The 23,830-nt window shown below is 35.3% G+C and overlaps 1 protein-coding gene across 13 annotated transcripts in view; it reads left to right on the forward strand.

The window, feature by feature from the left end:
• The window catches only part of PPFIA2 (PTPRF interacting protein alpha 2), a 505,851-nt gene that overhangs the window by 309,921 nt on the left and 172,100 nt on the right, over positions 1–23,830 (forward strand). For all 13 annotated transcript variants that reach the window (XM_066368469.1, XM_066368476.1, XM_066368471.1 and 10 more), the window contains 2 exons: positions 12,237–12,338; positions 21,926–22,090. In XM_066368469.1, the coding sequence (XP_066224566.1) occupies positions 12,237–12,338; positions 21,926–22,090 (267 nt within the window). The remainder of the gene's footprint in view (positions 1–12,236; positions 12,339–21,925; positions 22,091–23,830) is intronic.

Genomic DNA, 23,830 nt, shown 5'->3' on the forward strand with positions numbered 1-23,830 from the left:
TTTACTTTTTGGTGCCAGTTACCTTGACTACATGATTTTTTTTAAAACAAAAGTTATTGAATACCTATGTCCACATACTATAAAATGGCTATTGTAGCATGTTTAATTTTAAATAGACTTGCATGCTTCAGATCACTATTAATGCATTAAAATAATCTTCTATTGTAGTTTTAGGGAAAAGACAAAACAGTTCTCTTATTATAATATGGATACATAAAAAACTCAAGGATGTACAAAATTATATTAGTATGGAGTTTAAATTGCATTTTTCCTTTATATTTTACATCCTTACTCAACAATTTCTGTGAAATTCTAGGAGCCCAGTTGTGCCTGTCAAATTGTATTAGTTATGCAAGCAGTTCTACCTCCAAGCTGTCTAGTCCAGGACTGACCATGAGACACGCTGTGTCACACGGTAATTTTGGATGACAGCTTACCCTGAGCTCACGCAAGTCTATGAGGCAATTATAAGACCCGAGGTCATTAACATTGCATTCGATTACATAACATTATATAGAAAACAATTACATGGACATACCCACATATGGGTGGGGTATGGATTTCTATAAAACAAATGATTTTTTTTCCAAACTAGATGATTTATAAATCTGAATTTCTAAAGTCTCTTGTGAATTTATAACTAATATTCTGAGATATATATATCTCAGATTTTTATATATGATATATATTATATGTATATATATATAATTTAAGGAATATATTGTCTTTTACTATTTTGTTTTCATCTGTCCAATTAAGTATCCGTGTTATTAATCTCTTCTAGAAAGTATGTCCCATAGTGTATGGTAGGAGGTATGTATTTTGTATACATAAATTTATGTGCAATTTAATAGAAAAACATATAGATTTAAAATCTGAAGCTTTCTACTGAGTACCACAAATAGAAATGGCATTAGAATGTTCAATTTTCAAACAAGAAGACACCAAAATATAGTAAATCGGGGGTATAGCCTAAGGAAGTTCTTATAAAAGCATTTCGAAGTAGTTAATTTTGTCTAATTTAAGCGCTAGATAGTCAAGTCAGCGTGCTTCTACGCCATATGCTTTCCTCAGAGCTATTTCTGATTTGCACAAATGTTAGATGGTTGGAGAATAAACTTAAAAGATGCTGTTTTGTGGCTGGGGAGGGTGTTGGTGGTGCTCGGTGAAGCGGGATCCAGCTCACCCTCTATCTTGCTCTTCTCTCTCAGGCTGGTTTGCGCACGCGCTCTTTACCCTCTGCTGATGCAGATAGATCACTGCGAAAATAAGGCCACTGTCGGGTCATTAATCTAGTGACCCACAAGATCAGAGAGTGCAGGTTTTATTGCTGGGGAAAAAGTATTAAAATTGTAATTATGATAAACGGACTGTCAGAGACTGCTTTGAAGACTGCTGTCTGGTGTCAATGACTTGAAATTAAAAGGTTGATTTTCCCCTCTTGTGCTGCAGCTTCTCCTGACGTGCTTTTCGGGGGTGGGGGGGTGGGGGCTCACCTGTTAAATCCAGGCCTTTTAAACATAATAAACCTCCTCGAGTTAGCACATCATTCTATAATGAGTCAGGGAAGTTAACAGTCTTTTGCAGACCTTCTGTGTTTAATATTAAATATCAGAAACGGACTTAAAGATAAACATGAATAAAAATAGAATGTTCTCCATCTGTCTGAAGGCAGCCTGGCGGGCTGTGTGATTTTCTGGGCAGAAAGAGGCAGGAGGAGAACAGAAGAGGACGGAGGGCTAGACGGAGCTCTGATCTGTACACTCTTCTGACCAGGTTACAGCTACAGAATCTGAGTAGGCAGAGCAACCGGAGGAAATTGGATTTTGCCCTTTTATTTTTTACTTTGAGAGTAACAAATGTGGGGACCAAAACAGGAGAAGATTGTTTGCATGAAACTGACTGAGAATGACCAACAGACCTAAGGGCTATTATTTGAAATATTACCAGCTGACTGAGAATAATCAACAGACCTAAGGGCTGTTATTTCAAATATTAGCAGCTCGGGCCACTTGACTCACTTAAGTTCACTAGCAGGCACGGTGAAACGCCGCTGAGATGAAAGCCAGTGGACTACGCTCAGGTTGTGAGAGGCCTGAGGGATGTGGATACCAGCGCTATCATTTCCGAAGACCAGCTTGATCCTTGCTAGAGTTAAACCCTTTTATCCAAGTCTCTCTGCCGTAATGAATAAATCACATAACAGATGTAAAGTTAACAACATCCCTGGCCTATTGTAAGTGCTCAAGAAACAGTACCTTAAGAAGAGGAAGAGCTGGGCCAGGGGGAAGGGCAGTAACACAGAGGATTGAGCTGAAATTTAGGAACCTTAGGTTTTATGTAATTTAAGAGACTTGTAATTCATAATTAAAAGCACAAGAAAATTAGATGACGGGGTTACTTAACAAGAAATGACACCTTCAGTTTTTTTAAGCTACTAACAGGAAAAAAGTCTCTTTATTTTGCTCTATTTTTTTTAAAGGAAATCATGCTCTACATCATGAGTTGAATGAGTTAGAATTGAGGGGGCTTGTTGTAGCTAAAGACGACCCATTCCTGAATAAAAAAAATTGAATGGTGAAGACCTGAGTACATATAAATTTACTGAGAGCAAGAACTCTTTAACTTGCTTCTTTCACTGCCCTCTCTCCCTTGCACTTAGACTAGTGCCCAATACATAAGGAATGGGCATACAAAAGTGTGTGTATGTGTGTGAGAGAGAGAGAAGGGGGTGAATGAGTACATGCTAAGAAAGAACAGGACATCCCTTTCAGTCTGCGGGTGCTTATACAGTACTGTGTCCTGACCACTCTTTAAAATTCTAAGAAAAAAGAGAGAAGAGGGAAAGTAATTTTGGTCCTCAGGCAAAGTAAGAATTTTGGTAGACTGTGGTTGCAGAACACAATGATTAGCCTGAAATGGTTGAATATAATTTGTGGTTGGTAACTGATCTACAACTCCTGTCTCAATGATTCATAGCAAACTTAGCTCCTTTGAATTAAGACATGGTGAAGTATAAATGAAGTTTTCTTCTAACATATCCTTCCCTGTTTTAAGCTTCTGACAATACTTTGTGTCATACACTGTGTTCTGTTTCTTACCTTTTTTTTTTTGCTATAAATGATAATTTTGAAATATTTCTATGTTGCTTTGTAAAGATTTAGCCTATTTGCCTGACTAGGCAGAGGCGCAGTAGATAGAGCATCAGACTGGAATGTGGAGGACCAAGGTTTGAAATCTCGAGGTTGCCAGCTTGAGCACAGGCTCATCTGGATTGAACATGGCTCACCAGCTTGAGCCCAAAGTAGCTGGCTTGAGCAAGGGGTCACTCAGTCTGCTGTAGCCCCCGGTCAAGACACATATGAGAAAGCAATCAATAAACAACTAAGGAGACTATGGAGCTGCAACGAAGAATTGATGCTTCTCATCTCTCTCCCTTCCTCTCTGTCCCTATCTGTCTCTTTCTCTGTCTTTCTCTGTCTCTGTCACACATACAGTAAAGATCTAACCTATTTATTTTGTGCTCTTTGTATAATAACCTACTATTTGTATGTAGGTTATTTAATTCATCTTTTATTATAGATGGAAATTTGGTTGTTCCCAATTCTTTTTTTTTTTTTTTTTTTATATTTTATTTTATTTATTTTTAATGGGGTGACATCAGTAAATCAAGATACATATATTCAAAGACAACATGTCCAGGTTATCTTAAAGTTCAATTATGTTGCATACCCATCACCCAAAGTCAGATTGACCTGTCACCCTCTATCTAGTTCTCTCTGTGCCCCTCCCCCTCCCCCTTCCCTCTCCCTCTCCTCCCTCCCCCCCGTAACCACCACACTCTTATCAATGTCTCTTGGTTTCACTTTTATGTCCCATGTATGTATGGAAAAATGCAGTTCCTGGTTTTTTCTGATTTACTTATTTCACTCCGTATAATGTTGTCAAGGTCCCACCATTTTGCTATAAATGATCCGATGTCATCATTTCTTATGGCTGAGTAGTATTCCATGGTGTATATGTGCCACATCTTCTTTATCCAGTCATCTATTGATGGGCTTTTTGGTTGTTTCCATGTCCTGGCCACCGTGAACAATGCTGCAATGAACATGGGGCTGCATGTGTCTTTACAAGTCAATGTTTCTGAGTTTTTGGGGTATATACCCAGTAGAGGGATTGCTGGGTCATAAGGTAGTTCTATTTTCAGTTTTTTGAGGAACCACCATACTTTCTTCCATAATGGTTGTACTACTTTACATTCCCACCAACAGTGGATGAGGGTTCCTTTTTCTCCACAACCTCTCCAACATTTGCCATCACCTGTCTTGTTAATAATAGCTAATCTAACAGGTGTGAGGTGGTATCTCATTGCAGTTTTGATTTGCATTTCTCTAATAACTAAAGAAGATGAGCATCTTTTCATATATCTGTTGGCCATCTGTATTTCTTCCTGGGAGAAGTGTCTGTTCATATCCTCTTCCCATTTTTTTATTGGATTATTTGTTTGTTTGTCGTTGAGTTTTATGAGTTCTTTGTATATTTTGGATATTAGGCCCTTATCTGAGCAGGTGTTTAAAAATATCATTTCCCAATTAGTTGGCTGTCTGTTTATCTTGTTATCAATTTCTCTTGCTGAACAAAAACTTCTTAGTCTGATGTAGTCCCATTCATTAATTTTTGCTTTCACTTCTCTTGCCTGTGGAGTCAAATTCATAAAATGCTCTTTAAAGCCCAGGTCCATGAGTTTGGTACCTATGTCTTCTTCTATGTACTTTATTGTTTCAGGTCTTATGTTTAGATCTTTGATCCATTTTGAGTTAATTTTAGTACAGGGGGACAAACTGTAGTCCAGCTTCATTCTTTTGCATGTGGCTTTCCAGTTTTCCCAGCACCATTTGTTGAAGAGGCTTTCTTTTCTCCATTGTGTGTTGTTGGCCCCTTTGTCAAAAATTATTTGACTATATATATGTGATTTTATTTCTGGGCTTTCTATTCTGTTCCATTGGTCCGAGTGTCTATTTTTATGCCAATACCATGCTGTTTTGATTGTCGTGGCCCTATAATAGAGTTTGAAGTCAGGTATTGTAATGCCCCCAGCTTCGTTCTTTTTCTTTAGGATTGCTTTGGCTATTCGGGGCTTTTTATAGTTCCATATAAATCTGATGATTTTTTGCTCCATTTCTTTAAAAAATGTCATTGGAATTTTGATGGGAATTGCATTAAATTTGTATATCGCTTTGGGTAATATGGCCATCTTAATTATATTTATTCTACCTAACCAAGAACAAGGAATATTCTTCCATCTCATAATGTCTTTTTCGATTTCCCTTAACAATGGTTTATAGTTTTCATTGTATAAGTCTTTTACATTCTTTGTTATGTTTATTCCTAGGTATTTTATTCCAATTCTTGATCACAAAACCAACTTTCCTCAGAATCTTTTATATTCTGATACCTGTAGTGGATGTCCAAGAGTGAAAGTTAGCATTCATTATTTTCAAAATCTACTTGATTATAAATTTCTTTTCTGGGAATCTTGTGGAAATACTATTCTTTAGATTATATTTTGAGGGGAAAAAAGAGTAGAGAAATAACATGGGTTAAATATGTATTTTCATTTTAGGAATGAATAAGACCAATATAATATATCCAATAAACAAATGATAAATCTGAATGCACAAAGTATTGGGAGCAATAGTAAATGCAAATAAAACATAGAAGACAATAATGCCATTATTGTGTAGAATATAGTATAGTATAATATTTCAGATGTAGACAAAAACAACAGCTATAAAACATGTTATATATTGAGCAAATTTTAATCTCACTCAGAAAAACAAATAACTCTTCTTAATTATACCTTTTAAATATTGTTTTGTTATCAAAGTAGAAAAATTTAGGGAAAGTGATCCATTTACTTATTGTTACAAGAAAACTTTGTTAAGTGTATATAATTTTTCCAGAACTATGAGAAGTCCTAAGGATATAAAGATAAACAAGAAAATAAACTTACCTTAAAGGATCATGCTGTTTACTTGAAAGAGATGAATACATAATTCAATTAACATAAAAACAATACAGTAAGTGCACTGATAGATTTTGAACAGGTATTATAAAGCATTAACAGGGCAAGTTGGTGCTTTAAGAAGGAATGAGGCAGACAGGATGGCCAAAAGTATTTTAGGTATAAGAAATAGTATGTGAAAGACAACGAAAACAAGAGATGAGAAAATGGAAAGATAGAAATAAAAACAGGGAAAATAATCTCTGATAGGTGCAGAAAATACACCTTTCAATAAAAAAGTTTTAGACTGTCGGTATCATCTATATGTCAACAGTGTATTTAAGCGTTAATATTACTTTGTGTGCAGGACATTGGTGATGAGTTTTGAGTGCTTGTTAATGATGGAGACTCTTAATGTGCCTCAGATGTGAATTATGAAAGATCTTGGGGGTCAGATGCAACAACTATATTTAAGTTATCTCTGTATCTTTAGTACCTAGCAAGGCTCTAATAGGTAGTAGGTGCTTAATAAATAGTGTACATATGGATGGATAATTAGAGAGGAATGATAAATCTGTATACTTTATACAGTTGAGTAATTTGATAGCTTGTCATTTTTGGCCAGAATGAGTCAGTGTTGCAGATATTAAAGAGTTTTAGAACCAGGGTGTATTATTTTTAACTATGTGACTTTGAGCAACATATTTATTCATGCTAAGCTTCAGTACCCTTATCTTCCAAATAGGAAAGAGATTAAATAATCATATAAATTGCTAAGATCAGGGCAAAGCAGATTGTTCCTGCTCAAAAAATGATTCTCAAAAAAAATGTTCTTTTTTAAAAATTTCATTTAGAAAATTAAATTTAGTGAGATGACATTGATCAATAAGAGTACATAAGTTTCAGGTAAACATCTCTATAACATTTGAACTGTTGATTATATTGTGTACCCAGTTGTTATTGTTCAGTAAGAAATAAAGCTAATTATTTTTGAAAGGGCCATGTAGATGATTCAAATTTTAAAAATTAAAGTTTGTTTATGTTTAATCTATTTGAAGCTCTAGAAAGTTTTGCTATCTTGAAAATATATAATTTTTACAAAGACCAAAAGAAGGACAAATTGGAAAGAGGGAGCTTATGATTCAGAGAGAAAAAGACAACCTATCATCCTCATTCAGTATGACATAGATAGTCTGAGTTCTAAACTCAGCTACATACACCATGGACTAAGTGTCTTGCTCTGGGGATGTATCTTAACTCCTTTAGGCCTCAGTGAGAGTTAAAAAATATTTATATTCTTAATGTAGTTTTAGATTCACAACAAAATGGAGGGGCCAGTATAGAGATTTCTTATTTACCCCCTGTAAGCACACATTCACAACCTCCTTCATTAAAAACACCCGCCCATCGGAGTGGTACATTCCTTATAACTGATGAACCTACATTGACACAATCATCACGCAGAGTCCATAGTTTACATGATGGTTCACTCTCGGTGTTGCACATTCTACAGAGTGGGCAACAGTAAGTTTACAGTTGTGAGTACCTGAAACACAGAGTTTATTATTATATTACATTTACTAATCATTGTATTTTTTCTATACAAACAACTGTAAACTTACCTTTACCCTGCCCTGTATACTGTCATCTCTCGCCATATTGTGGTTCACTTTTCACAATCTCACTGTATTGTGGATATTTAAATTGTATAGCTCTAATTTTGTATCGTGGATTTTTTGCTATATCGCGAGATTTTGCCATATATAGGTATTTTTATATATTGTAACGCTCTTCTTGGCTGTGCAGTACATTCATCTCATCGTCATCACCTTCATTGTCATCAGTACTGCACAGCTAATTCATCATCATCATCATTCAAGTTGTAGTATATTCGCTGGTGAGTACCCATATAGAATTTTATATGTTGTTAAAATTACGTAAGCTTAAGAGTGTAGAAAGTTTTTAAGAGCATAGGAAGTGTTTATAAGAGTGTGGAAAAGGTTTATAAGAGTGTGGGGAAGGTTTACAAAGCCTTAAAATATATACAAATAATAAAATAAATATAAGGTCACGACTTTGTGGATTTTTGCCTTTTGTGGGGGGATTCTGGAACCTAACCCCTGCAAAAGACGAGGGACCACTGTATGTTTGAAAAATGTATAATGACATGTATCCGTCATGTGGTCATACAGAGTGTTCAACTGTCCTAAAAATCTTTTGTGTTTGTCTATCTTCCCACCCCAAGAGCAGCATTTCTCACAACCATTGATCCTTTTACTGTCTCCATAGTTTTCTTTTTTCTTTTTGAATACCATAGTGTTGGAATCATACAGAATGTAACCTTTTTCAGATTATTTTCTTTCACTTAGTAATATGCATTTAAGGTTTCCAAATATTTCTTTCCTAGCTTGATAACTCATTTCTTTTTAGCACTGCATAGTATTTTCATTGTCTGGATACAGCACGGTTTATTTATCTGTCCACCAACTGAAGGGCACCTTGGTGGCTTCCAAGTTTTGGCAATTATGGATGAAGCTGATATACACACCCAGGTGCAGGTTTTTGTGTAGATAGTTCTCAGTTCTTTGGGGTAAATACCAAGGAGTGAGATTTCTGGATTATATGATAACAGTATATAGTTTTGGTTAGTGAGACACTGTATTTTTTTCAGGGTTTTATTAGGATTAATGAGATAATCACTATACATTGCTTGACAGAATACTTGTCCTATTATAAGGACTCAATCAATGTTAATTATATTTGCTGTTATTGTCTCATGAAAAATGATATAAAACTCAATTTTTGACAGTAAGAATGGAAAAGTAGATAGAGAAATATTTGAAGAAAAGTGTAAAATCATTTGGTAATTAACTCCATGCAGACCCTGATATGCAGAATGTGCTTGTCTAGTACTTTCTGCTCTGCATTGAAGGAACACCCTGCCTTGGGCCTCCTAGTTCCCCACCCTCCCTTTGGACTAATTAAGAAGGATCATGCAAAGTGATTATTAGTGGTGGTTATCTAATTCTTGAGATAAAGGAAAAGAGTATTGCTAAATGTATTCTAAATTCAAATCATATAAATTTGATGAACAGCTATAGTCAAAATGGTATATAGGAAAAGCACTAAACAAATAGTCTGGAGGACTATGTTTACAGCCTAACTCACTCTCAATGGCTTTCTTCATGGGCTTGGACTTAATTCTTAGTAATTCAGTTTCCTCTGCTAAAAAATGGGAATGAGACTCCATCACTGGTTACTTAGAGAGCAAGATGAGCTAATAAATGAAAAAGTAATGCTTAAAATTTGCTAAGAATTTAGTCAATAAGAGTAAGTCTGATTTTCATTCATGGAGTCACTAAATAACTTGCTTATAGTCAGTGTGATGATAATGAATAAAAAATGAAGAGCATCTGTCACCAATAGCATTGTGACTGATTTCTGTCAAGTGGTCCATTTCTTACAATTGATGAACAACATTGACACATCAGCACGCAGTTTTGAATACCTGATTGCACTTATAGAGTTATAGTTTCTCTTATTCTCAATGCATAAAAGCATATTTCTCTATTGTTAGTTTGATAATAGAAATACATAGATCATTTATTATTTCATCACCTAGAAACATCCAATTCCTCTTGATTTTTTATCTTTCTATAGATAGCAAGCTAAATCTTCAGAAAAATCAACCCAGATATATGCTGCTTAAAATTGATGTTATGTATACAGATTTGATTTATGTTTTATAAATGTATAGGATTACATTTAAATGACTATATATTAATAATACACAATAAGGAATACTTGTCATTTTCTTCTTTTCCCCACAAAACTATGCAGTTTATATATGGCTTCATTTCTATGGAAATGCTTATTGTTTTCTACTTGTTTAATTATACTCCTCACTTAAATAATATGTCAGAGACTATCAGCAGCAGTTAAGCAGGCAGCACTTAGGGGAGAAAACCATTTTCTGTAATGCCAGCCCTAACATAACAATGGACACTTTCATCTTGATTTTAAACTCTAAATCTACTCTGATGGCCTTGAACTGCCCACTGGGGTTGAAGCCACTCAGAGAAACTAAGCAAAATACTATAAGTGCTTTGAAGCAAGCAAAAATATAAACCCTCAGCCTTTCCCATCTTTGCATCATCATCACAGTCACTTACTTTATACTACATTTGCCTTGGTGGAGGTTAGGTTAAGCAACCTATCTCTCCCATTTTGGTTTTGTTTTGTTCTGGGATCTTCTGACAGTGCCTTCTCAGCCTGCACCTAAGTTTTCCTAAATACTTAAATATTTGACAAGCATCAATTTTATTACTAAGAACCGATCTAAATGATTTAATGAAAAATATGGATCTGTTTATTGTTTTAAAAAAATATTTTAAAATAAAATTTGCTTCTAAGAGTAGCAGAATAGTTGAATTAGATTTCTTGAACTTTTTTTAAAGTAATTTTTAATGTCTAAACTCTGCTTAGTAGTAAAATTACCCATATCATATACAGGTTATCATAAAGTAGGTTTACAGTTGTTCATATAAAAGTAATACAATATTAATTAATAATACTACAAAAATTAACTGTTTCATACATTCACAATTATAAATCTATTTATGCCTTGTAATAGCTGTTCCCATTTGAGGGGAGGAAGCCATTGAAGATTCCTCGAAACTGTCATTTGTCACATAAAAGAATACACAAAAACTTACAAATTTTTGTAACAACATGGCCCATGTTTATTCACTGGAAAAAAATAATAATTCAGCACACACACACCCCATGCCGTAGGCTTTGGGAGTGTAGCAGAGAAGTGAAAGTCCCCTTTCATACAGAGCTTACATTTCACAAGGAAAGCTATGCATAAATTAACAAAAGACTCAGATAACATTATCATCAAGTCTGATGTTTATTTATTATTTTGCAAGAGGTACATTGTCTTTCTGCTTCTTGTTATCAAATAAATGAATTTCTTATTTTCTAATTAGCCCTTTTAGTAGAGTTGCTTTAGTTGGTGTTGGTGTTATTTTTTGTTTATTTGATGATCTAGGATATACAGTTGGGAAATTGCTCTATAGAAATAAAAATGTAATATATTTTTTGAATGGTTAACAAAATGAGTCAAATTTAAATTATTCTATTGTCTTTTTTTTTTTTTTTTGGTATTTTTCTGAAGCTGGAAACGGGGAGAGACAGTTAGACAGACTCCCGCATATGCCCGACCGGGATCCACCCGGCACGCCCACCAGGGGGTGATGCTCTGCCCCTCCGGGGCATCGCTCTGTCGCAACCAGAGCCACTCCAGTGCCCGGGGCAGAGGCCAAGGAGCCATCCCCAGCGCCCGGGCCATCCTTGCTCCAATGGAGCCTCGCTGCAGGAGGGGAAGAGAGAGACAGAGAGGAAGGAGAGGGGGAGGGTGGAGAAGCAGATGGGTGCTTCTCCTGTGTGCCCTGGCTGGGAATCGAACCCAGGACCTCTACGCACCAGGCCAACGCTCCACCACTGAGCCAACCGGCCAGGGCCTAAATTATTCTATATTCTTAATATGTCATCATACTAATGTTAAGTTCAGTATGATATATCTGATATGTTTTGAAATATAGTTTATCCACTCATCTAAGCAGCTTATTATAATAAAATGCATATATTTAATATCATGGATTAACATTTTTGAGCATTGAAATTAATTTAATGACAGCAATGTATACATATTGACAAACAATTGATTTGTTTTTTTTATTCTTTACAGTCAAGAGTTTAGATTATGGTTTTTTGTTTTTAGTGAGAGAACAGAAGCAGAGAGAGAGAGACAGACTCCCACATGCACCCCAACTGGGATCCACCTGGAAAGCCCCCTAAAGGGCAATGCTCTGACCATCTGGGGCATTACTCTATTGCTCAGCAGCCAAGCTCTTCTTAGTGCCTGAGGCAGAGGTCATGGAGCTATCCTCAGCATCCAGGGCCAACTTGCTCCAATTGAGCCTTGGCTGCAAGAGGGGAAGAAAGAGATTGAGAGAGAGAAGGAAGAAGGGGAGGGTGGAGAAGCAAACGGTCACCTCTGCTGTGTGCCCTGACTGGTAATCCAACCCAGGACTTCCAAAGGCTAGGCTGATGCTCTACCATTGAGCAAACTGGACAAGGCCAGATTATGATTTTTTAAAATTCCTGCTGAAATATATATATTTTAATATCTGAAATGTATATTCAAATATTTTTATTCCCCTTTTAGGAATTTGCTGCACTGACAAAAGAATTAAATGCCTGTAGGGAACAACTTCTAGAAAAGGAAGAAGAAATTTCTGAACTTAAAGCTGAAAGAAACAACACGAGAGTAAGTATAAAAGTATCTCTACTTAGAATTAATACATCTACATTTTAGTTCTTTATCTCTCATATGTGCACAAAAAGTAAACATTTAAAAACGTAGGAAGACTTCACGCAGACATCACTTCTACTCTATTACTTAACTAAAGAACAATTTACTATAAAACAGAACAGGAAGACAGGAAACTTAAATTATAGTCTTGGCTACTTAATCACTATGTTGCCTTAGAAAATGTTCTTATTCCTTTTGGCCTTTTGTTATTTTTCCATTTTGAAAGAAAAGGCTGAATTTCAATATAGAATTGCAAACTTTCAAACTGTTGTACTGGAGCTGGAGCCCAATACCTCGGAGGCTGGCGTGGGCAAGCAGGAGAGGTTTGAGAGAGAAGCGTGAGTTTCAGTTGTGAAGTACTGTGAGCGAGTGTCATGGCACTGGTTCTCACCTCACCCAGAAAAATATTTGTTTATTTAAAGAAATTTTTCTATGTGTTAAAATGTAAAGGCACTGTAACAGATATCTCCTAGTTAAAAGAGTCACCACTTTTTCTGTTTTAGAAGATTTTTCATATTCTGATTTCATGAAACTGATGGAATTTACTATATACTGCTCTTGGAAACCTACATATGATTTCAACCTCATGGCATTGAACTTTAAAGTTCAGAATTTGATGAAAGATGCTGTACTTTCTAGTTATAAAGAAGCCACTAAGTTTTATAAAATATATAAATTGTATAATGCCTACAAATTTTTTCTACTAAAAACCATAGGAGAGCAGTTTTTCTACTAAAAACCATAAAGAAAACTACCTTTGTGTAGATATAGTTCAGTTTTACATGAAGTAGGTAAAAAATATTTTAAATGTTAGTGAGCTAACAGATTAACGCTGAGAAAATAAGGTATAGTTTTAATGGATTCATTTATTTTATACTTGGTCTTAGAGAGGAATAAAATGACAGCTTCACAGTGAGCTTGTGCCTCTAATGAGATACCATTACAGGAACAATGGTTATATGATCAAACTTGGTTTATCCCTTTTTTATCAGGGGCTTGTTTTGTGGTATAGGGAATTCACAAAGGGTGCACACAGGAATTAGTTTGCATTGAGACTGTGACGAGATGGTCTCATGAACTGCCTCAGATAAGACATATCGAGCAGCCGAGATCATGTTATTAGGAGACAAATTATTTCTTTCTGTTTCTTTCTCTTTCTCTGTGTAATTTAATTACACAATTTTTTTTCATCCAAATTGAAAGTTTATTTCTGCCATGAAATTTATTCTGCCCCATATCACCCTTTTTTTTTTTTTTTCAGAGAGAGAGAGACAGGCAGACAGACAAGAAAGGGGAGAGATGAGAAGTATCAGCTCATAGTTGCAACACCTTAGTTGTTTATTAATTGCTTTCTCATATGTGAATTGACTGGGGAGACTCCAGCTAAGCCAGTGATCCTTTGCTCATGCCAGTGACCATGGGGTCAAACCTATGGCCCCACATTCAAGCCTGCGACCTCGCATTCAAACTGGTGAGCCTGTGCTCAAGCCAAATGAGCCCATGCTCAAGCCGGCAACCTCAGGGTTTCGAACCTGGGTCTTCTGTGTCCCAGTCTGATGCTCTATCCACTGTGCCACCACCTGGTCAGGCCACTCTTTTCTATTTTAACACTTTTGGCTATATTCCCTGATGCAGCACAATATGCTAAATGTAAAAGTAGGAGCCAGACACTGAAAATGGAGGGAGATGCAAACCTCCAGGTAGCTTTTAACTATTTCTCATTCTTAAAATGCACAAAAACTCTGTTACTGTGTATGTATTTCTGCTTTATGCAGCCTTTCTTTCTGCAGCCTCATTACCCCTGTCCACAGCTCTGTGTGGGAGATGTTATTATGAACCCCATCTCCAAATGAGGCAGCTGAGCTCAGGAAAGGACAGATAATTCGCCAGAAGTCACACAGTAATAAAGAAGGGAGGCAAAGCTAAGGCAGAATCACTCCAGATCTCGTACCCTTAACCAAAAGGCCACCAGCACAGCCATTCAAGTTAAATCCATGAGAAAATGCAAAGATTTATGACAGCTGAGATGAGATATTGCCTAAGAGTAGACTGCCACAGTATGGAGTAGGTCATTTCTTCTTTATTTTTTTTTTCCTTTTTGTTGAATTTATTAGGGTGACACTGGCTAACTAAATTATACTGGTTTTTGGTGCACAATGCTACAGCACATTATCTGTACACTGTACTACTGTGTGTTCACCACCCAGAGTCAAGCCTCCATTGTCAACATTTGTCCCCCCATACCCTCCTCAACCTTCCTTCACTGCCCCCCACCCACTGCTGTCTGTGTGCATAATTTTTTTTCTCTTTTTTTTGCTCAATCCCTCTTTCCTATTCCTTCTTGATTATGACTAATTTCAGAGAACTAGGAGATCTGGGGATAGAATCCACCGTTTTCATCATATTACACCCAAGAGGCCCAGAAGTACTCATGGCTATTGTATCTGTAAAGGAACATTGGGCAATAAAAGAACTAAGGCCAGCACTATTTGAAATACCTATTCAGGAGTCATTGTAAGCAAAATACAAAATATTAAGTTCCATTAGGATAAGTTAATAATAATTAGGAAATTGAAGTCATTGATTTTAAACATGAATAAGTTACTTTGAAACCATGGATAAACTCGGAATACATTTTTCTTTCTTTTTGAATTTATCTTAAAATTATTGTTGACATAACGATATTTGCTTCAGGTGTACAAAATAGTGATTAGACATTTATATACCATATGCAGTCATCACCACAACCTGTCTTGTACTCGTGTGCCACATTCATAGTTATTACAGTATTGTTGACTATATTCCCTATGCTGTACTTTACAACGCTGTGACTATTTTTATAATTGGCAATTTGTATTTCTTAATTTCCTTTACCTTTCTCACCCATCCCCAACCTGGAAAACATTTTTATACCTTCCTTTAAAGCAGTTATGTGGAGTCCCTGGCTGGTTGGCTTGGTGGTAGAGCATTGGTCTGGTGTGTGAATGTTCTCAGTTCAATTCTGGTCAGGGCACACAAGAGAAGTGACCATCTGCTTCTCCACCCCTTTCTTTTCCTCTTTTCTCTCTCTCTCTTCATCCCACAGCCATGACTTGATTGGTTCTAACACATTGGCCTGGGAGCTGAGGAAGGCTCTGTGGAGCCTCTGCCTTAAGCACTAAAAATAGCGTGGTTGTGAGCATGGCCCCAGACTGACCAAGCATTGGCCCCACAGACTTGGAGTTGCTGGATGGATCCCAGTTGGGGGATATGTAGGAATTTGTTTTCTCCCCTCCTCTCTCTTGGAAAATAAGGGGGAAAAAAGCATTTATGTTAAGGATTTTTGTTATTGAAATGTCAAAGAAAAACAGATTTATGAAACCTTCCTTGTGCAAAATATTAATTATATAACAACTACCTAAGTTTCATAACCACTTCTCATGTCCTCCACCACACAAAAGTATCCAGAGCTAAGACTTAGATGAATTTTCTCTCTTCCCTGATAAGGCCATATTAAATGTTGCTAAATATAACAGTTTTATAGATTTTATATAATAGTTTTTTCTTCTTCATGTTATATTTTTCTTCTTGTTATAAACACCTACTTATTGGTCATGGAGAAAAAGTAACAGCTAGTATTTTCTTCTCACGCCTGAAGAAAATTGGTATTAGATAATGAGAAAGCTTAAAGTATTTAAAGTGAATTTACATATTTCAGTTTCCGGGGTTCTCAAACTTGTGACTCTTTACCTTCTAACTTGAGCAGTTAATATATGGATGGAGATAATAATAACAAGACATTCCACAATGAGTATTCATAAGTGGATAGAGTAATTTGCTTTAATTTTCAGTATTATCAAAAACAATAAATCAGAAAGGGTCCTCCTATTTGATATTTGAATAAATTACACCTTCTTCCAAATAGAAAACAGACGTTTCAGTTGGAGTTGAATGAATAAAGTTTATTTAATATATCAAGTAATAATAATGGTAGTAATATTATAGCTAAATCAATTAAGTGCAAAATGTTTTTCTAAGTCAGAGGTTGGGAACCTATGGCTCGCAAGCCAGATGTGGCTCTTTTGATGGCTGCATCTGGCTCGCAGACAAATCTTTAATAAAAAAAATAATAACAAAAATATAAAACATTCTCATGTATTACAATCCATTCATTCCCTATTGCTCATGTTCATGGTTGCGGGTGGCTGGAGCCAATCACAGCTGTCTTCCGAGACAACACCAAATTTTTATTGGATAATGTGTAATGTACATGGGTCGTTGTATGGTTCTCACGGAATTACATTTTAAAATATAAATATGTGGCGTTCATGGCTCTCTCTGCCAAAAAGATTCCTGACCCCTGTTCTAAGTGTTTCATGTGTTTAACCCACTTATCCTTATGGCAATCCCACTTTCCCCATTGAACCGAAGGTGAACATAGTAAATAACTTGCCTCAAGCCACATAACTTAGAAGTAAGACAACCAGGGAATCCACTGCTCAGCTTAACCACAGGCTATGTATTTAAGAAATCATATTCCTATGTCATTCACAAATCATATGTGGTACAAGGAATTGTGTTTAAGAAAAAAAAACAGCAACAGAGTTTGTTTAATTCTTTTTTGGAATTCATTCCTAATCTGTTCAAGCAATTTATTTTGCATCAATTGTATGGAAAATAATGTACTAGGTATTTATTGTGATGTCTGAGGTGAAAATTTTGGCCATTTATCATTCTGTCATGATAGAAACACCTGTTCCCCTGCCCCAAAATATGAATGAATAAAAGAAATCAAGGTAATCATTAGAGTTTCTCATAAATCCAGCTGCCTCAAGTACTTAAATTGAGGACATCTAAGTAAAATCATCCCAATGTTATTCTTGATTGTACCAAAATTATAGTGGGTATTTACAGAAACATTTAAACAGGTTTTGTTGTTTAATATTTCCATATTAATATAATATTAAAAAGTGATAAGAATTGTCATTTTAAAAACTTTTCTGAGCATACTTAGACAAAGTTATATTTACAGAAAATAATTTATTTCTACTGTTATTTTAACTTACTCAAATTGTCTACTAAAATTTACCATGTTTTTTCCAGAATTATCTGAATTAATGAAAAGGTAAAAGAAAACCAAAAATGTTAATATACTTACTATCTCTTAATATCAGAGTAGAGAAGTCTTGTTTTGGAACTGTTTCCACTGTTTTTGTGGCTAAAGATAGCAAAGAATGGTTATATCATTGACAATGTTTAAGAATGTAGCAATTGCATGACTTTGAAAAAGAAGCTAACAATTTGAAAAGTCAGTTAGAATTAATAAAGGTGTAATTCCATTTCATGGGTCACAAACTCATACTTATTTGTCTTCTATTCAAATTAAAGATAATTTAAAACATTCATTTTTTAATGAAATTTATTGTGGTACAGAGTTACTTTTATTTTGATCTAAGGGAATTATATAAATGATCACATACAGTCATACATCAGCTATTACTAAAGAAAAGCTTCCTGTTTTTCACAAACCTGTCTACACAAATTAGTAAACTTCCTCCAAATATATACATTTCCATAATGACTAGAAAATACAATCCAATCAAGGAAAAAGAAGACACTAGCAGTGAAAAGCAGATAAAGATACATGTATATGCATATGTGGGTGCATGTATGCCTATTTATGAACATGCTATGATAGGATTTAATAAATATATGAGTGAATAAGGTAGGACATAATGTTTTCCCAACAGCTATTATAATGTAAGACCCAAACATACACAGAAGAAACACAGGGGACTGTAAACAGTATTTGAAATTAAAAGATAAAGTAGGCTGAACATGAAAGCAAATCATTTGAAGGTTTTCATTTTCAGATGATAATGTTGTGTTACGACCATGCTATAGAAGCTAAATTGCATAAGGTTATGTTGAACTCGGATTTAATAGGAAGATGTATAGTTTTAGAAATTGAGTTCAAGTTTCCATGATTCTCTATGTGTATATGCATGTATGATATATGTTTCTTTGTATACCTATGTAAGTCATTTAAAGTGAATTCTAACATGGGATTAATGGCTATACATATAGTCCCTGCAATTTTTTTGAGTAGACCTCTGCAATCTTTAATAAATATTAGACTAAATTATGGCTCCCAGAAAAAAAATTAGCAGATTGTTAGTGGTATCTTAGATAAGTTCTTCTTTATTTTTAATTTATATTCATTTATAAGCTTAAAAGCCATAGAAACATGCTACATTAGAACATTTTTGGCCACATTCTCCAGGCTAGATAATTTACATTTATTAATAATTTAAATCATCATGTACTAAACAAATTATATACAATATTTTCCTAGGTATTAATGAATATTCAGGATAAATTAAATTAAGCCCATAAGGAGTTTAGTTTATATTAATAAAAATAATTTGGTTTTGTTAGTATGTAGATGAGAGTTTCTAGTAGCACATAACAGTGCAACTTAGCTGTCGTAATCAAGAAATTGAGGTATAGAAGAAATCTCTAAATAGCGCTTCCAAGCACAATTTCTAACCCCACAGTTCTTAATCTTGTAAGGTTTCCTCACACCCCTAGCAGTAGCGTAGCCAAGGCGGGGGGGGGGGGGGTAAGGGGGTGTATCATGCCCTGGGCGCTACTCGCAGAGAGGCACCACATGGTCTCCATTTGAAAAGAAAAGTGTAGTAGAAGGGGAGGGAGGCACCAATAAAGTATCGTGCCCTGGACGCCAGTTACGTTCGCTACGCCACTGACCCCTAGTCCCAGTAATGTGTAGCCCATGCCCACATTGCCTCCTCTGACCCAAGCAGAATCTGCCTGTGCGTGAGGTTCTGGTTGGCTGGTCCTTAAGTCACATATCTGCCACCTAGTGGTAGACATGACTGAGAAATGTTTCTTGAATCCTATATTGTTGAAGATGATAGCATTCAGAATGTGGGGAGCTATTAAATATGATGAGTATGTTCAAAAGATTTGGGGAAACACAAATGTGAACTCTAGAATTCAAATTTTATCATATGCTTTTCCAAATCAAAATTCGAAACAACAGTAATACTGACATGTATCTACCCAAGAAATACTTATTGCATATCTATAGATGTTAGGAATGTAGTCAATATCCAAATATAGAGAACAAAATTATCATGACAGACATGGTACCTACCTTCATAGTTTATATTTCAGTGAGGAAACAATAAAATATAGTGAAACTTCTTAAGAAATTATACATCATGTTATGTTATGAAAAAATGAAGCAAGAGATTCACATAGAGAATGACGGAGGCTGGGAAGAGAGACCAGCTTTATATAGAGTAGTAAGCAAATCTTTCTTTAAGAGGGTGATGTTTAAACCGAGACTAAAGAATGAGAAAGAGCTGGCCAAATGAGGTGCCAAAGGAAGAGTATTCTAGGCAGAGAGTACAACATCCACAAATGTGTGGCATACCGAGGAATCAGAATAAGCTGGTGTGCTTAGAGCATACTTTGCCAGAGAAAGACTAACACCAGCTGATGTTGGGGAAATAGGCAGGGTTAAGTCCATATAGTTCCACATAACCTACATGAAACAGCTTGGATTTAATGAATACATGTAGCTATAGAATTCAAGAATAAAACACCATGAATATAACCAGAGGTTGATAAATAAAAGAAAAACTCCTTGAAATATTAATAATTGTGTCATCTTAATATGGAATTTTTATTACTGTTATGTTAACCATTAAATATGACTTGTTTCTACTGGTCTATATATGATTAGGTTATAGGGTGTGTTCTTTTATGCCAATGACATGGCAAAGTTTTCTGACATTTTGAACCATAATTAAAAACAGTAAATGTATAGAAATTAACTTATTAAGCACTAATAAATGTGATAATAATATGTGACATTGAATCTAACTGTGACATTGTGAAAACCAAAAGTTTTTGTTACAGTGTAAGCTTTAGAAAATAATCCTATAAAATAAGAAAATTGTTTTCTTTTCACCCCAGTACCTTTTATTTGCTTTTTTTCCTCATTTGAATAAAGTAAGTTCTGCTTGATTTTGCATGGACACCGTTTGTGGGCCTGTGCTATCACCATCCTTCTGAAAAGCCCTCCCACAAAACTCACTGGTCAAGTATTGCTCTTCAATAGAAAAATTTTAATAATTGATAACTTAACCCAGTAGTTGTTTTATTTTTAATTTTCTTTTCATATAGCTTTGTTTTTAGTGGCAGAATTTCCTTATAAAATGCAGCAAAGGTGATATGACAAGTTACAAATCATTTAAGAGTAAAATTTCTCTGGGAAATGTCACGGCACGGAGCCTGACATGTACTGAAGCACTGTTCTCTAGACTGTTATCTGTCCCTGACCTCTGTCACAGCCCCAGAGGCCACTTGGGGTACATGCAGGTTGTAGATCACTCAGTTTAAAAAGTATGTACACCTGAAATTAGTATAATATGGTATGTCAACTGTAAATAGAAAAAAATGATTAAAAACATGTCTTTTAACTGTTTTTTCCCAAAATGACTATTATAAATCTCAGTTATTATATTCCAGTTGATCGCATACATTTTCCATGATGTATTTTAGGAATTAATTGTACATAAAATCATTGAGTGATTATCTATAATTACTATAGCAATATGTGATTGTGATTATCACTATAATCAGTACAAAACATGTGACTATCATTATAATTGCATTTAAAGACATGTGATGATTATGTTGATTTACTTCAATTAAAATTTTTTAAATAATCAAATCTAAATGAAATTAGCTTTGACTTTAAACGCTGTTAACAAAATTATTATCCATTGCATAATATTCTTTAATAATTTTCATACTGGGTCACACATATTATGTTATGCTTTACTTCTATTGAATCCATACCGAAATGATTACATTTTCTAAAAGAATACATAAAATTTACATTATATTTTTATTTATTTTATTTTATTTTTTTGTATTTTTCTGAAGCTAGAAATGGGGAGACAGTCAGACAGACTCCCGCATGCGCCCAACCGGGATCCACCCGGCACGCCCACCAGGGGGGACTCTCTGCCCACCAGGGGGCGATGCTCTGCCTCTCCAGGCGTCGCTCTGCCGCGACCAGAGCCACTCTAGGGCCTGGGGCAGAGGCCAAGGAGCCATCCCCAGCACCCAGGCCATCTTTGCTCCAATGGAGCCTTGGCTGCGGGAGGGGAAGAGAGAGACAGAGAGGAAGGAGAGGGGGAGGGGTGGAGAAGCAGATGGGCGCTTCTCCTGTGTGCCCTGGCCGGGAATTGAACCCAGGACTTCCGCACGCCAGGCCGACGCTCTACCACTGAGCCAACCGGCCAGGGCTACATTATATTTTTAAATTCAGTTACATGTTTACTTTTAATGTATTTTATGAACCCTGGTTTTGACACAAGTTTTATTTCTTTGCTGTTTACCTATAATAAACCTGTGGTTATCATTAGATTGGGAATTGTGAACCTACATTCTTTTAAGGTTGAAGTCGTTTTTAAGTATTGGTGACTCATCTATAAGATCATTATATTTCTTGTTAAACCCAATAGCTGTTGCTGGAGCATTTGGAGTGCCTTGTGTCCCGACATGAAAGGTCACTGAGAATGACGGTGGTAAAGCGCCAAGCCCAGTCCCCCTCGGGAGTTTCCAGTGAAGTTGAGGTTCTCAAGGCACTGAAATCTTTGTTTGAGCACCACAAGGCCTTGGATGAAAAGGTACAGTATTGTACAAGGATTCTTACAATTTTATATTTCAATTATACTTTGAAAAAAAGCTACATTCAAAAAAATCACTAAAGAAGATACAGTAGAATATTGACGAAAGATTTCAGCCTCATCGTGCCTCTGCGGAGAAGCACAGCAACTGCGTCCCCCACCCCCACCCTGTCTTCATCTGCAGCTGAGGCAGTTCAAAGGGACACATTTGAGTTATAAGAAAATCACTTTTTAGTAAATGCAGCAAGACTATTGTGTGTATATGGGTAATATTTATAATTATGTTTTATAATATCACTGACTCTATGGCTTATCAAGTTAGACTTCTATTAATGGTGCATTATCGTCCCACTTCAGATGGTCAATTAAAATTTAATATTGTCATTCAATCTCTCTCTCTCTCTCACTTTCTCTTGCACCATCCCTCTGTGAAATACAGGTATATAGATGCCAACATTGGAGTCTACTAATTAACAATTAAGCATATCTTGAAGTACATATTAGAACCATACAATCTTTTCAGGTCTCTAATATCATAGTTCTGAATATACATTTTTAAGTCTCTGCATGTAACAGCATAAGGTATTAGTAGAAAAAGCTGCTTTAGTTCTTTTTAAAAGTAGCTGTAAATTTCTTTTAGCTATCCCTCAAATAAATTCTGCTGACATAAGTAAGCCAACATGATGATTATACCCTTCACAGATTAGTAAGACTTATGACATGATATCCATTTTCTAAATTTTAAAGAATGAATATTTTTAAATTAATAAAGTTTTAAGATTTGTAGTGGGAATTGGGTCACCTCATTGTAAATTATATGACAAATTTTGAGCATTAAAATCCAAACAAGGGATTATTACCCAGTTATAGCTAGGTTTTGACATGTAGACACTCTTGTTCTATTTAATATTTATATACATATATATTTTTATCATTGGTCTTTCAGATGTTCTTTGAGCAGGGGATTATGTGGAATGTGTATAAAATGATAACCATAATTCTGCCTTCCAATTATTAAGAAGAAATATTTTAATTTTTATTTTACTTATGAGAGGCAACTAGTTTATGAATAATATTGAATAAAATAAAATGAAAATTATATAAAGATCCCTGAAAAATATAACATTAAGTAACTACTTATCATATATAAAAATAACATATAATTATTTAATATATTTAATACATTTCATATTCTATCCCCTTTCTTATTACAAAAGTACATTGTTAAGACTATGCAAGACCTTATAGAATATCTGTCACATGACAGACTCCTTGGCAGATATTTGGCACATGAAGATAAATAATATCTTCTCACAAATGAGAAGTATATAACTAGTGATGGAGATTCGCATGTCAATAAGAGGCACTGCTAAGAAAAAATGAATGCAATGCAATGTGCAGTCACAGAAAATGTTGTGACTTATTCTGCTTGAGAAAGTGACAAGAAAGTCAGGAATGTATTGATAGAGGAATGGCATTTGATCTGGGTATTAAAAATATATCAGGGTTTTTTAGGCAGAGAAATAAAGATAATATAAATAGTATTGACAATCTGTAAAATAACCCAGTTATAAGAAGAGCATGACCTGTTCAGAGAAAATTTTATGTGACCTCAATGAAGGCACTTGAGAAGGTGTGGTTTGGGATGCTCCCAAGGAGCACTGCACAGTTTAAGTGAGAAATAGCTTCATGAAGGCACCTTAGCCTAAGGAATGAATAGAAAACAAGAAACAGCATTTA

Source organism: Saccopteryx leptura, chromosome 2 (assembly GCF_036850995.1).
Source record: "Saccopteryx leptura isolate mSacLep1 chromosome 2, mSacLep1_pri_phased_curated, whole genome shotgun sequence".
Classification (NCBI taxonomy): domain Eukaryota; kingdom Metazoa; phylum Chordata; class Mammalia; order Chiroptera; family Emballonuridae; genus Saccopteryx; species Saccopteryx leptura.